The 12,242-nt window shown below is 47.1% G+C and overlaps 1 protein-coding gene across 10 annotated transcripts; it reads right to left on the minus strand.

Moving 5' to 3' along the window:
* Window positions 1-22: 22 nt before the first annotated feature.
* On the minus strand, window positions 23-10,814 carry ZDHHC4 (zinc finger DHHC-type palmitoyltransferase 4). Of its 10 annotated transcripts, none has more exons than XM_063646190.1 (8): window positions 10,727-10,814; window positions 9,521-9,675; window positions 7,421-7,494; window positions 6,839-7,017; window positions 5,657-5,782; window positions 3,828-4,072; window positions 590-694; window positions 113-472 (listed from the first exon to the last, which is right to left on the minus strand). In XM_063646190.1, exons 2-8 carry the CDS (start codon window positions 9,575-9,577, stop codon window positions 179-181), a joined length of 1,080 nt encoding a protein of 359 aa, XP_063502260.1. In that variant the 5' UTR covers window positions 9,578-9,675; window positions 10,727-10,814; the 3' UTR covers window positions 113-178. The 10 variants fall into 10 exon arrangements, with proteins under 10 accessions (XP_055148262.1, XP_055148261.1, XP_063502262.1 ...); XM_063646191.1 differs by having other exon boundaries at window positions 10,505-10,778; XM_063646188.1 differs by lacking the exon at window positions 10,727-10,814 and adding an exon at window positions 8,738-8,861 and having other exon boundaries at window positions 9,521-9,661.
* Between the last annotated feature and the right edge of the window lie 1,428 nt (window positions 10,815-12,242).

Consider the following 12,242-nt stretch of genomic DNA (forward strand, 5'->3'; position numbering starts at 1 on the left):
AAAAGAAGATAAGCAAGGGGGATTCCTCATTCAACAACCATTTTCCCCTCTCTCCCTTGCCCACCGCAAGTGATTTATAAGCACAGCAGAAATCAAAACAAACAAGCCATGCTTGGAAAACGAGGGTCCACATGTGTAAATAAACGCGAACTACAGCTCAAAGGCAGTCACGAACTTGTCATTCTTGTTTCTTCCTCTCATGACACGGAAAGGCAGGTAGAAAGATCTCTTGAAGGTTGCTCCGAAGCCCATGGGAGTGAATGTTCTGGTGGACTTGGGGCTCTGCTGACGGAGGCCAGGCCACAAGGGGACAACGCTGGCACCAGGCCCAGTCACCTCTGTACCACTCGTTAGTAGTCTGGTTGGTGGCCGCCAGATACAGGGCAAAGCACAGGTAGCCACCCAAGAGGAAGCTCAGGACCACAACAAAGCCCAGCATGAAGACAATCCGTGGAAAAGTCAGGAACAGGTACTAGGGACAGAGAAAAGGTAGTGCTTTAGGCAGCTCGACTGTGACATCCGTGAGAGTGAACACCGGCCAACCCTGGGCCTGCCACAGCCACCAGCGCTGCTTCCTCAGCCCACCTACCTGTGTCCAAATGTGACAAACTGAACATAAACAGCACTGAGAAGAAGCCCAGGAATAATCCCAGTACATACAAGAGTTTCCTGTGGGATGAATGAAGTGTTCACACTGAAGGAAAAGGGAAAGTTTACTTAGGAAATGTGCTATTCCAGTTAGCTATTTATAAAATAAATGCAGACTTCATTCATCAAAATAAAATCCAGATGGACAAAAGAGATCAATGTCTTTCTTAAAACAATACAACCCCAAAAATAGATGTACAAGGATATTCATTGCATCACTGATTTTATCAGCCCCTCTTCCGAAGTTTTTTCCTTTTCTTAATAAATAGAAACGGGCTGGGCACAATGGCTTACGCCTATAATCCCAGCATTTTGGGAGGCCGAGGCGGGCAGATCACTTGAGGTCAGGAGTTTGACACCAGCTTGGCCAACATGGTGAAACCCTTCTCTACTAAAAATACAAAAATTGGCTGGGTGTGGTGGCACATGTCTGTAATCCCAGCTACTCAAGAGGCTGAGGCAGAAGAATTGCTTGAACCCGGGCGGTGAAGGTTACAATGAGCTAAGATTGTGCGACTGCACTCCAGCCTAGGCGACAGAGTGAGACTCCATCTCAAAAAAAATAAAAAAATAAAAAAATCAATAGAAACAGGGTCTTGCTATGTTGCCCAGGCTGCTTTCAAACTCCTGGCCTTGAGTGATCCTCCCGCCTTGACTTCCCAAATTGTTGGGATTACAGGCGTGAGCCACTGTGCCTGGCCAAGAAACAAGTTAACTGTCCATCCGTCAGGAAGGGTAAACTCTGGGATGGTCACACAATGGGAAAACAAGGAGCCATTAAAAATGATGTCAATTTCTATGTACTGATTGTGAAAAGATTTAATATATTGACTAATGAGAAAGGCAAGATGTAAGGATTACACTGTCATCTTGTTAGGGTAAAAACAAAACTGACTCCATAAATAGTGTATGACCATAGGAACTGTGCTGCTTAAAGTTTTGTAGGTTATTTTTGTAATAAGCAAAATGAAGAATTTAGAAAGTTTAATATTTTTGAAAGTCACAAGAAAAGAGAACATTTAACAAAACTCCTGATGGAGGAGACTTTCTTGTTGAAGTTACAAAGAAAAGAGATTTGATGATAAAGAATGTCTGAACTTTTCTATACCAAAAAACCCAAAACCCCATTCCCAAGATCCAAAAGATCCACAAACAAAAAACCAGTATAACAAAAGATTAACTGTCATTATTATACAAAGACCTCAAATCAAAAGTTATTCTGGGCCAGTCATGGTAGCTCACACCTATAATCCCAGTACTTTGGGAGGCCAAGGTGGGAGCATTTGAGCCCAGGAGTTCCAGGTCATAGTGAGCTGTGATGGCGCCACTGCACTCCAGCCTAGGTGACAGAGTGAGACTCTCTCTCAAAAAAAAAAAAAAAAAAAAAAAAAGTTACCATATGACCCAGCAGTTCCACTTCTAGGTGGTATTTACCCAAGAGAAATAAAAACATAAAACATAAAAACATAAACATAAAACATGTTTTATAAACATAAAAACATATGTCCACACAAAAAACTTGTACATGAATGTTCACAGCAGTATCATTCAAAAATAGCCAAAAAGTGAAAACACCAAAATGTCCATCAACTGATGAACAAATAATTAAAATTCAGTCTATCCATACAATGGAATACTATTCAGCCATAAAAAAGAATGAAGTAAGGCCGGGCACGGGGGCTCATGCCTGTAATCCCAGCACTTTGGGAGGCCGAGGTGGGTGGATCACTTGAGGTCAGGAGTTCGAGACCAGCCTGGCCAACATGGTAAAACCCCTTCTCTGCTAAAATTACAAAAATTAGCCAGGCGTGGTGGCTCATGCCTGTAATCCCAGCTACACGGGAGACTGAGGCAGGAGAATTGCTTGAACCCGAGAGGCAGAGGTTGCAGTGAGCCAAGATCACACCATTGCACTCCAGCCTGGGCAACAAGAGCGAGACTCCATCCCAAATAAACAAAAGGAATGAAGTAGATTCGTGCTACATGAATTAACCCTGAAAACCTTGTGCCACAAGAAAGAAGCCAGTGGAAAAGACCATATATTGCATGATTCCATTTATATGAAGTGTCCAGAAAAGGCCTATCCCGAAAGACAGAAAGTAGATTAGTGATTACCTGGGTCTGGGGGAGGAGGGAATGGGGAGTGTTTCCTTTTGGGGATGATGGAATGTTCTGAAATTAGATAGCAGTGAGGGCTGAACAAGTCTGTGAATATACTCATACCACTGTGGGATACTTTAAAGGGTGAATTTTATGATATGTGAATTTTTTTTTTCTTTGAGACGGAGTTTCACTCTTTCGCTCTTGTTGCCCAGGTTGGAGTGCAACGGCGTGATCTCGGCTCACTGCAACCTCCGCCTCCCAGGTTCAAGTGATTCTCCTGCCTCGGCCTCCCGAGTAGCTGGGATTACAGATGCTGGCCACCACGCCTGGCTAACTTTTTTGTATTTTTAGTAGAGACGAGGTTTCACCACGTTGGCCAGGCTGGTCTTGAACTCCTGACCTCAGGTGATCCACCCACCTTGGCCTCCCAAAGTGCTGGGATTACAGCTGTGAGCCACCATGCCCGGCCCAATATGTGAATTTTATATCAGTTTAGAAAAAGGAAAAACTTCACGTCTGTTTGTTAGTTTCTGAGACAGGGTCTTGCTCTGTCACCCAGGCTGGAGTGCAGTGGTGCAATCTCAGCTCACTGCAACCTCTCCCTCCTGGGTTCAAGCCATTCTCGTGCCTCAGCCTCCCTAGTAGCTGGAACAATGGGCACGTGCCACCACACCCAGCTAATTTTTTGTATTTTAGTAGAGATGGGATTTCACCATGTTGCCCAGGCTGGTCTCAAACTCCTGACCTCAGGCAATCTGCTTGTCTTAGCTTCTCAAAGTGCTAGGATTACAGGCATGAGCCACTGCACCCGGCCCCGGTTAATTTTTGTATTTTTTGTAGAGACAAGGTCTCTACAGGAGGCCAGTTATTCAATCACCAGTTGATGGACATTTGGGTGTTGCCCAGGCTGGTCCTGAACTCCTAGCCTCATGCGATCCTCCCACCTCGGCCTCCCAAAGTGCTGGGATTACAGTCGTGAGCCACCACACCCCACCTAACTTCATGCTTTTACTGGAAAAATAAATGTCCTTTTTGCGATTCTGAAACTTGAAGTCAGAAACCTACAGCATAATTACCTGAATAAGAAAGACCGTGTCCATAACATGGAGGTGTCCAAGATCATCGATGTAAGTCTCCTGGTATAGATCTGACATCACCACCAAGTGGACCAGAAAAGCGGTGCTCACAATGGCGACGGTGGCAGCTGACGCCGTCAAGGTCAAGAGGTAGATGAGGAAGTACCTGATGTTCCAGGCCCCAATGCAGTTGTTCACCCAAACACAGTGATGGTCGAAACGGTGCACGCACCAGTTACACACACCTGCACAGAAACGAGGGGGCATGTGCTGGGATGGTGCTTGATGAGACAAGGACACCGCATACCTGCTAAGATTTTCACAAGCTGTCCACTGGATGTGTCATCAGAGGAAAATGGTAGCTGCTTAGTTCCAAACTAAGCTTTTGGAACTGTGGTGTCCAGTACAGGAGCCACTAGCCAAATGTGGGTATTGAGCACTTGCAATCTGACTACAAGACAAATCTGAGGTGGTGGCGGCATGCACCCGTGGTCCCAGCTACTCAGCGGCTAGGCGGGAGGATCACTTGAGCACAGGAAGTCAAGGCTGCAGTGAGCTATGATCATGCCACAGCACTCCAGCCTGGGTAGTGGAGTGAGACCCTATCTCAAAAAACAAACCAAAAAACGGAAAGGACATTTTGTCAATATTGACACATTTACAGTTGCTTTTTTACTACAATACTCCTTTGAATTCAGTGTGAATATGGAGGCAACACAAGAGTTAGTTAATTTACTTGACTTGGATAGACATAGTTTTAAAACTGGTGTTCCTACTTTAAAGTCAAGTCAATTCTTCTGATTAAGATGAATCATTATGTCAGTATGGATGGTAAAGGAAAATTATTTTTTTGGTACCGAATTCAGATATTGGAAAACTTTTAAGAATATCTGGATATAGCTTGCACATGTGAGCCTACTTTTTCAACTGTACATTTTATTAAATCTAAATACACAAGTATTTCCACATGAAAATTTAGTGTCCAAATCAAGATGTGCTGTAAATGTAAAATACACACCAGATTTCAAAGGCTTAGTATGAAAAAGAATATAAACTATCTCATGAAGAATTTTTTACATTGATTACATGTTAAAATGATATTTTACATATGTTAGGTTAAATAACATCCTGATTAAAACTGTCTCTAAGCACAGCCACATTTTGAAAAACATTTTTAAAAACTTTCTATTCATGGCCTTTTTTTTTTTTCTGAGACAGGGTCTCGCTCTGTTGCTGAGGCTGGAGTGCAATGGTTTAATCATAGCTTACTGCAGCCTCAATCTCCTGGGCTCAAGTGATCCTCCTGCCTCAGCCTCCTGAGTAGCCAGGACTACAACTTTTGTATTTTTTGTAGAGGTGGGGTTTCCCCATGGTGCCCAGGCTGGTCTTGAACTCCTAGGCTCAAGAGATCTGCCTGCCTCCCAAAGTACTGGAATTCCTGGCATAAGCCGCTGCGCCCAGCCACATTCTATTTTTGTTAGACAGCACTGGTCTAGAATCTTGGGCCCTCCCCAGAAGACTAGGCTTTGTAGGACTGAAATCTGCAAACACAACATCCGCAGAAACAATTTGTGGGGAGCATGTCCCACAATTTGTGGCGAGGGAAGGGCTGTAAATACCCAGAGATAAGGACTGTCTACTACACAGGAACACAAGACCTGACCCTCACTCATCTGAAAGAAACCATTATCTCAACTCTACAAATAGTGGCCACACCATGTCTGGGGGTGAACTGGCTCTGCTTTTGGATTCAGGAAACATTCCCTCACAGACAAAGCCCACACATGTGCTGTTGGAGGTGCCGCTCGAGTCACGAGAGCCAAACTCACTGCAGTGCTTGGATCGAGCTGGTTTCCTTAAATCACAAGTAGAGCACCTCACGTTCTTTGGAAACATCACTTCATCAAATTCATAAACATGAAGAAATAATAATTCATTTGCTTTTGTTATAATGCCTGGGAAAAGTAAGGACATATGTCAATTTCGTGCAATACAGTGGACTGGATGGTCACAAAATCCGTCCTGATAAAGCACAACTGAAACTGCTATCTTTAATATTTTAAGTAATTCTTTTATTTTTGAGACAGAGTCTTACTTTGTCATCCAGGCTGGAATGCAGTGGCATGATCTTGGCTCACTGCAACCTCTGCCTCTCGGGTTCAGGTGATTCTCCCACGTAAGCCTCCTGAGTAGTAGCTGGGATTACAGGTGTGCTAACGCACGCCTGGCTAATTTTTGTATTTTTTTTGTTAATACAGATGGGGTTTCACCATTTTGGCCAGGCTGGTCTGGAACTCCGGACCTCAGGTGATCCTCCCACCTAGGCCTCCCAAAGAGGCTGGGATTACAGCTGTGACCCACCACGCCCAGCCATGCAATTCATTTTTAATAACAGCTTTATTGAGATATAACACACACACCTAATTCACCCATTTAAAGTGTACAATTCTGCCAGTGCGGTGGCTCACGCCTGTAATCTCAGCACTTTGGGAGGCTGAGGCGGGCGGATCACGAGGTCAGGAGTTCGAGACCAGCCTGGACAACATGGTGAAACCCCATCTCTACTAAAAATACAAAAATCGGCTGGGTGTGGTGGCGCACACCTGTAGTCCTAGCTACTCGGGTGTCTGAGGCAGGAGAATCACTTGAACCCGGGAGGCGGAGGTTGCAGCGAGCCGAGATCACATCACTGCCCTCCAGCCTGGGCGATAAAGCGTGACTCCATCTTAAAAAACAAAAAAAGGAGCAGTACCATACCAATTACATGCTCTATATATGACAAAATGAAGTGAAAGTATTAAAAAGATAAACTAAAAATTTTAAGCGGTTTTAAATAACCCATGGGTCGAAGAAGAAGAAAAAAATTATAAAACACTCAAAACTGCAAGATAATGAAAATGCTACACATCAAATCTTTTACAGAGTCCTCGGGGGGGCCTCTCCTTGTTTGCAGCACTATTAGTAAGACAGTGGAGCTGTCATCATGCTGTATGCTAAGAGCCTCAACTTACCAGGATTGGTTACACAAGTCAGGGTGAAAGAAAACAGGTTTACAACTAGCAGCAGATAGGGCAGAAGAAGGTAATACAAGGAGAACTCCAGCTCCTGACAGTAGCCAAATACTTCCCAGGTGTACTCAGTATAAACCATCCCTTGCAAGACCAGGTGCAGGACAATGAAGGTGTGGTTTCTGGAAGAAAACAGGCACATGGCTTGTTCATGGGGGTTTCTTCTTGAAGAAATTGTATGATACTAAAGAAAGTAACCAACTGCCAACCACTTCCTTTGGGCTTGAGATAATAGTAAGAATTACATAGAAAACTATGTGAAACATTCTGCATGTATTTAACAGAAATATGGTATTTTCCCAATCTTTAAATATCACTTTTTAAAAGTAGACAAGTTAAAACCTCCATCTCAAAAGGCAGATTAACTATGAGTAGAGGCTCCCAACTCAGGACTCGTGATTCTTTCCGGCCTTCTTTCCCTCACCATGCTGGAGACCACAAGGAGCTTCCTGAAGCTAGAGGATCTCAACAATTAATCATCACAGCAGAAAAGAGGAGAATATTGAAACTCTGAAACAGAAATACCTCGTATGGAAAAGGTAATGAAGCAATCCATGCACGGCTCTCTGAAGACGTTCTGGAATTATACAGGAAAATATCTGAAACAAAAGGAAAGAGAAAGACTCAATTTCATTTCTCACTTCCTCCATTCCCAAACAAATCAGATACTCCACATACAGCTGGCAATCTGGGCGATAGTAAGTTTTGTTTCCCTATATGGGTAAAGAAGTGATTTAGAGGCCGGGCGCGGTGGCTCAAGCCTGTAATCCCAGCACTTTGGGAGGCCGAGGCGGGCGGATCACGAGGTCAGGAGATCGAGTCCATCCTGGCTAACACGGTGAAACCCCGTCTCTACTAAAAATACAAAAAAATTAGCCGGGCGTGTTGGCGGGCGCCTGTAGTCCCAGCTACTCGGGAGGCTGAGGCAGGAGAATGGCGTGAACCCGGGAGGCGGAGCTTGCAGTGAGCCGAGATCGCACCACTGCACTCTAGCCTGGGGGACAGAGCAAGACTCCGTCTCAAAAAAAAAAAAAAAAGAAGTGATTTAGCAGAGAATAAAGAGCGGAAATCTTTCTACTAGTCTTCCTTTCATGCCAACTCCATTTCTAGTCTGATTCTGATGAAGGCACCTATCAGTGTCTTCAGGGAAAGAGAGGTGAGCATTGGTGATGCGTCGGGGAATGTCAATGTGAAGGCCACTCCTTCCCCAGCCTGGGTTCAATCCCAGGTTGCAGCATCCATACCCAGATCACTGGGCATTGGCCCAGGTCCCTCCCAAGTCAATGCCTTCCCATAGGCTGCTTGCCCCGTTTTGCTCACTTTGATCCCTGAAGGAGGGGAGCCAGCCGATGCTGAGCTTTCTGCTCATATATCCCCCAGAATCACCCATCAAGCCCCCCAGGCGGACGCTGCTCACATCCATGCCCAATCACAGGCATCTAATCCAGAGGAAAACAGCAACCTCTTCTCTCAAAGCACCACTGCAAGAGGACTTTCAGCAGGAACACAAAACACACACAGACAGAGGCTGTGGAATATCCCACAACTGCCATCAACGAAATAAATCCATCAATGACGTTAAGTGGCATCTTTTTTGTTGTTGTTGAGACAGGGTCTCACTCTGTAGGCCAGGCTGGAGTGCAGTGGCATGATCATAGCTCACGGCAACTTCAAACTCCTGGCTTAAGGGATCCTCCTGCCTCAGCCTCCTGAGTAGCGGGATTACAGGTGTGAGCCACTGCACCTGGCCTGGCATCTCTTTTTTGTCCTGTAGCAAAACCGGTGAGTCTCTTAGACTAGCACAGTATTCAAATTCTAGTGCTATCCAAGGATCATCCTTACCTGTGCTCCTCCCCTGGCCAGGCCTTTCAAGCTATGGCTTTTCGAGCAGACGCAGATAAGAACAAGACCCATCAGCACCGAAGCCAGGTAGAACAAGAAGAGGACCAGAAAGTCCATCCTGCAGCTACAAAGGAACAGAAAGAGTGTGACTATCTGCTACTGAAAGGTTTCTTCCATGGCACACATTCTCAGACATCAACTCTCAAATGGCTACCAAAACAGAATTCATCTAGACTTCAATGACGTCTCAAAGCAAAAAGCAGAAAAACAAACAAAACAGAATTCACCAATTCTTAGGCACACACAACAGAGGCCTGCTGCCTCTCAGTGGGGCCTCCAAAATGGTCCTGAGCTCCCTCCATCAAGATAAAAATTCTGGGCCAGGCGCAGTGGCTCATGCCTGTAATCCCAGCACTTTGGAAGGCTGAGGTGGGAGGATCACTTGAACTCAGGAGTTCAAGACCAGCCTGGGCAACAAAGCGAGACCCCCCCATCTCCACAAAAAATACAAAAATTAGCAAGGTGTGGTTGCACGTGCCTGTGGAGGCTGAGGCGGGAGGATTGCTTGAGCACAGTAGTTCAAGCCTGGGTGACAGCATGAGACCCTGTCTCAAAAACAAACAAAAAAAGATACCGGAACTGGTTACTTTTGACCTTAGCAGATAACATTCTGGGCTGGAATGCCAAGTGAGATAACCAAACAAGAAACTATTTATGACATGATAGGTGAGAGTAAACAAACAGCAGCAATTCTCGCAGGGTGACTCAGGATGCCCAGCCTACATTTCTCTTGGTTGGATAATTTTCAGCCGACAGCTCTGCAATTCTTCTTCCCAACATTCACAGATAATTCAAACAGCAGCTCCTCTTGAGCAGCAGTGTGTGCCTGGCACGACCAGTAGCTGCCGGACATGGTTCTTCCAGGAGCCTGGATCTGGCTGCAGGGACAGATCAATTCAACACCCACATAATAAGACAAGAGTAGCAGTCAAAGGCAGAATATGTTGTGGAAAAGGATTTGGAAGTAGGGGATTTTCAGCACCCCCAGCATGAATTGGTAAGACTTTGGGAGAAATGGCCAGACTAAGTTGCTCAGGCCTGCTCCCAAATCTTTGGGAGGCCCAGGCAGGAGGATAGCTTGGGGCTAAGAGTTCGAGACCAGCCTGGGCAACATAGTGAGATCACCGTCTCTACATAAAAATTTAAAAATCAGTGGGGTGTGGTGGCCCGCGCCTGTGGTCCCAGCTACTTGGGAGGCTGAGGTGGAAGGATGGCTTGAGCTCAGGAGGTCGAGGCTGCAGTGAGCTGTGATCTGCCCTCCAGCCTGGGCCACAGAGCTGGACCCCATCTCTAAAAACAATATGTCGGGCGCGGTGGCTCACGCCTGTAATCCCAGCACTTTGGGAGGCCAAAGCGGGTGGAACACCTGAGGTCAGGAGTTCGAGACCAGCCTGACCAACATGGTGAAATCCGTCTCTATTAAATACAAAAAATTAGGCGGGCACGATGGCGCATGCCTGTAATCCCAGCTACTCCGGAAGGCTGAGGCAGAATTGCTTGAATCCGGGAGGCGGAGGTTGCAGTGAGCCGAGATCGCGCCATTGCACTCCAGTCTGGGAAACAGGAGCGAAACCCCGTCTCAAAATACAATAATAATGACTTTGTGAGAAACAGCTAGTTGGGAAGAAATAAGCCAAGTCGGTAGCCTTGGGTCTCTCCCCGCCACTCCCCATTAGGGCCTCCCGAAGCCACCCCCATCCAAGGCACCTCCTGGGCGGGCCTGGCCGGAGATTTCCCTGGGGGCTGGAGCCCTGATAGGGGGACGTGGAGTGCAGCAGGATCGGAGGGGACACCGGGGCCGCTGCGGACTCGGGCGAGGTGGGGGTGGGACGGCAGCCCCACACACAAGGGGGAAGGGAGGGTCAGAGGAGGAGACTGACGGTCCGGGGACAGCCCAAGCTTCCCACAGCCCCGCGGAGGCGGCCTTACCGCCAGCCGCTGGGCTCCGGCGCCTCCCGGGCGCGATACGAGACTTCCTGCCGGCTGGTGACATCAGCGCGGCGCCCAGGAGGGGCTGACTTCCGGCGGAAGTGTGCGAGGGCCGCCACGGGTTGCGGGGCTGGAGTAACCGTGACCTCCCCGGCGCCCTCGCAGCCAGCCTGGGGACCTCCGTGGCCGGGTGTAACCGCTGGGAAGTGCGATTTTATTTTATTTTATTTTATTTTATTTTATTTTATGTATTACCTATTTTCTTATTTACTTATGTATTTATTCATTCATTCAGAAACAGCCTCGCTCTGTCGCCCAAGCTGGAGTGCAATGGCGCTATCATAGCTCACTACAACCTCCAACTCCTGGGCTCAAGCAATGCCTCCTGCCCCAGCCTCCCAAGTAGCTGGGACCACAGGTGCATGCCACCACACCCGCCTAATTTTTTTTTTTTTGTAGAGACGGTGTCTCACTATGTTGCCCAAGCTGATCTCGAACTCCTGGGCTCAAGTGATCCTCCCACTTCGGCCTCCCAAAGTGTTGAGATTACAGGCGTGAGTCCCTGCACTGGGCTGGAAGTGGAATTTTAGAGCAGTATTGCCAGGAGACTTACAGGAGGACCGACCTGGGCCTGGTGGGGGCGATAACGCTGGGGCTGTGACAGGGACTAAGCTGCCCTGTGGCCTGCACAGAGCCCAGTCATGTCCCTGCTCAGAGCCCAGCAGGGGGATCCGGGTGGCCCAGGGCAGTCACACTTAGGGGGCTCTCAGATTATGTCTGCGTGGTGGACAGAGTTTGCTTTCAGCCACCCACACTGTTGGGATCTAGCTGAACAGTTCCAGCATCCTCCGCTGCAGAAGTGGGCAGAAAGCACAATGTGTACCCATCAGTCAGATTCTGCTCCATGTATGTCCTTGCTCCTGATGACAAGGACATCTTGCTCTGTACAGCCCTAAATGTCCTCCCCCTGGGGCAGTGACAAATACTTGACCACAAACCTTGAGGATAAAAGGGAAGGCTGTTTGATGCTAGGCAGGCTTGGGGTAACAAGAGCTGCTTCCAAACATAGCCCTGAGAAGGCCCTGTGGGGTGTCCTTTGCTCTGACTGTCTCTGAATCAGCTGAGGCCAGGGTCTATTCCTGATGCCTCTGAAGACCTGAGCCAGGCCTGTCCTCCTTTGAGGGGAAATGTCTGATCTCCAAACACTGGCCTTAAAGCTCTTCTCTTTTCCTGTCTCTTTTTTACCTATGTCAGCTTCTTGATGCTTTTTCTTTTCCTTTTATGAAACTCCTTACCAATAGGATGCCTTCTCCTGTGTACATTGTATCCAAGGTCTTCATAAATTTATGGACCCAGAATTGAAAAACCAAGGCTCATACCTATAATTCCAGCACTTTAGGAGGCCGAGGTGGGAGGATGGCTTGAGCCCAGGAGTTTGGAAACAGTCTGGGCAACATATGGAGACCTTGTCTCTACAAAAAATTTAAAAATTAGCCGGGTGTGCTGGCATGCACAT

This window comes from Symphalangus syndactylus, chromosome 9 (assembly GCF_028878055.3).
Source record: "Symphalangus syndactylus isolate Jambi chromosome 9, NHGRI_mSymSyn1-v2.1_pri, whole genome shotgun sequence".
NCBI lineage: Eukaryota > Metazoa > Chordata > Mammalia > Primates > Hylobatidae > Symphalangus > Symphalangus syndactylus.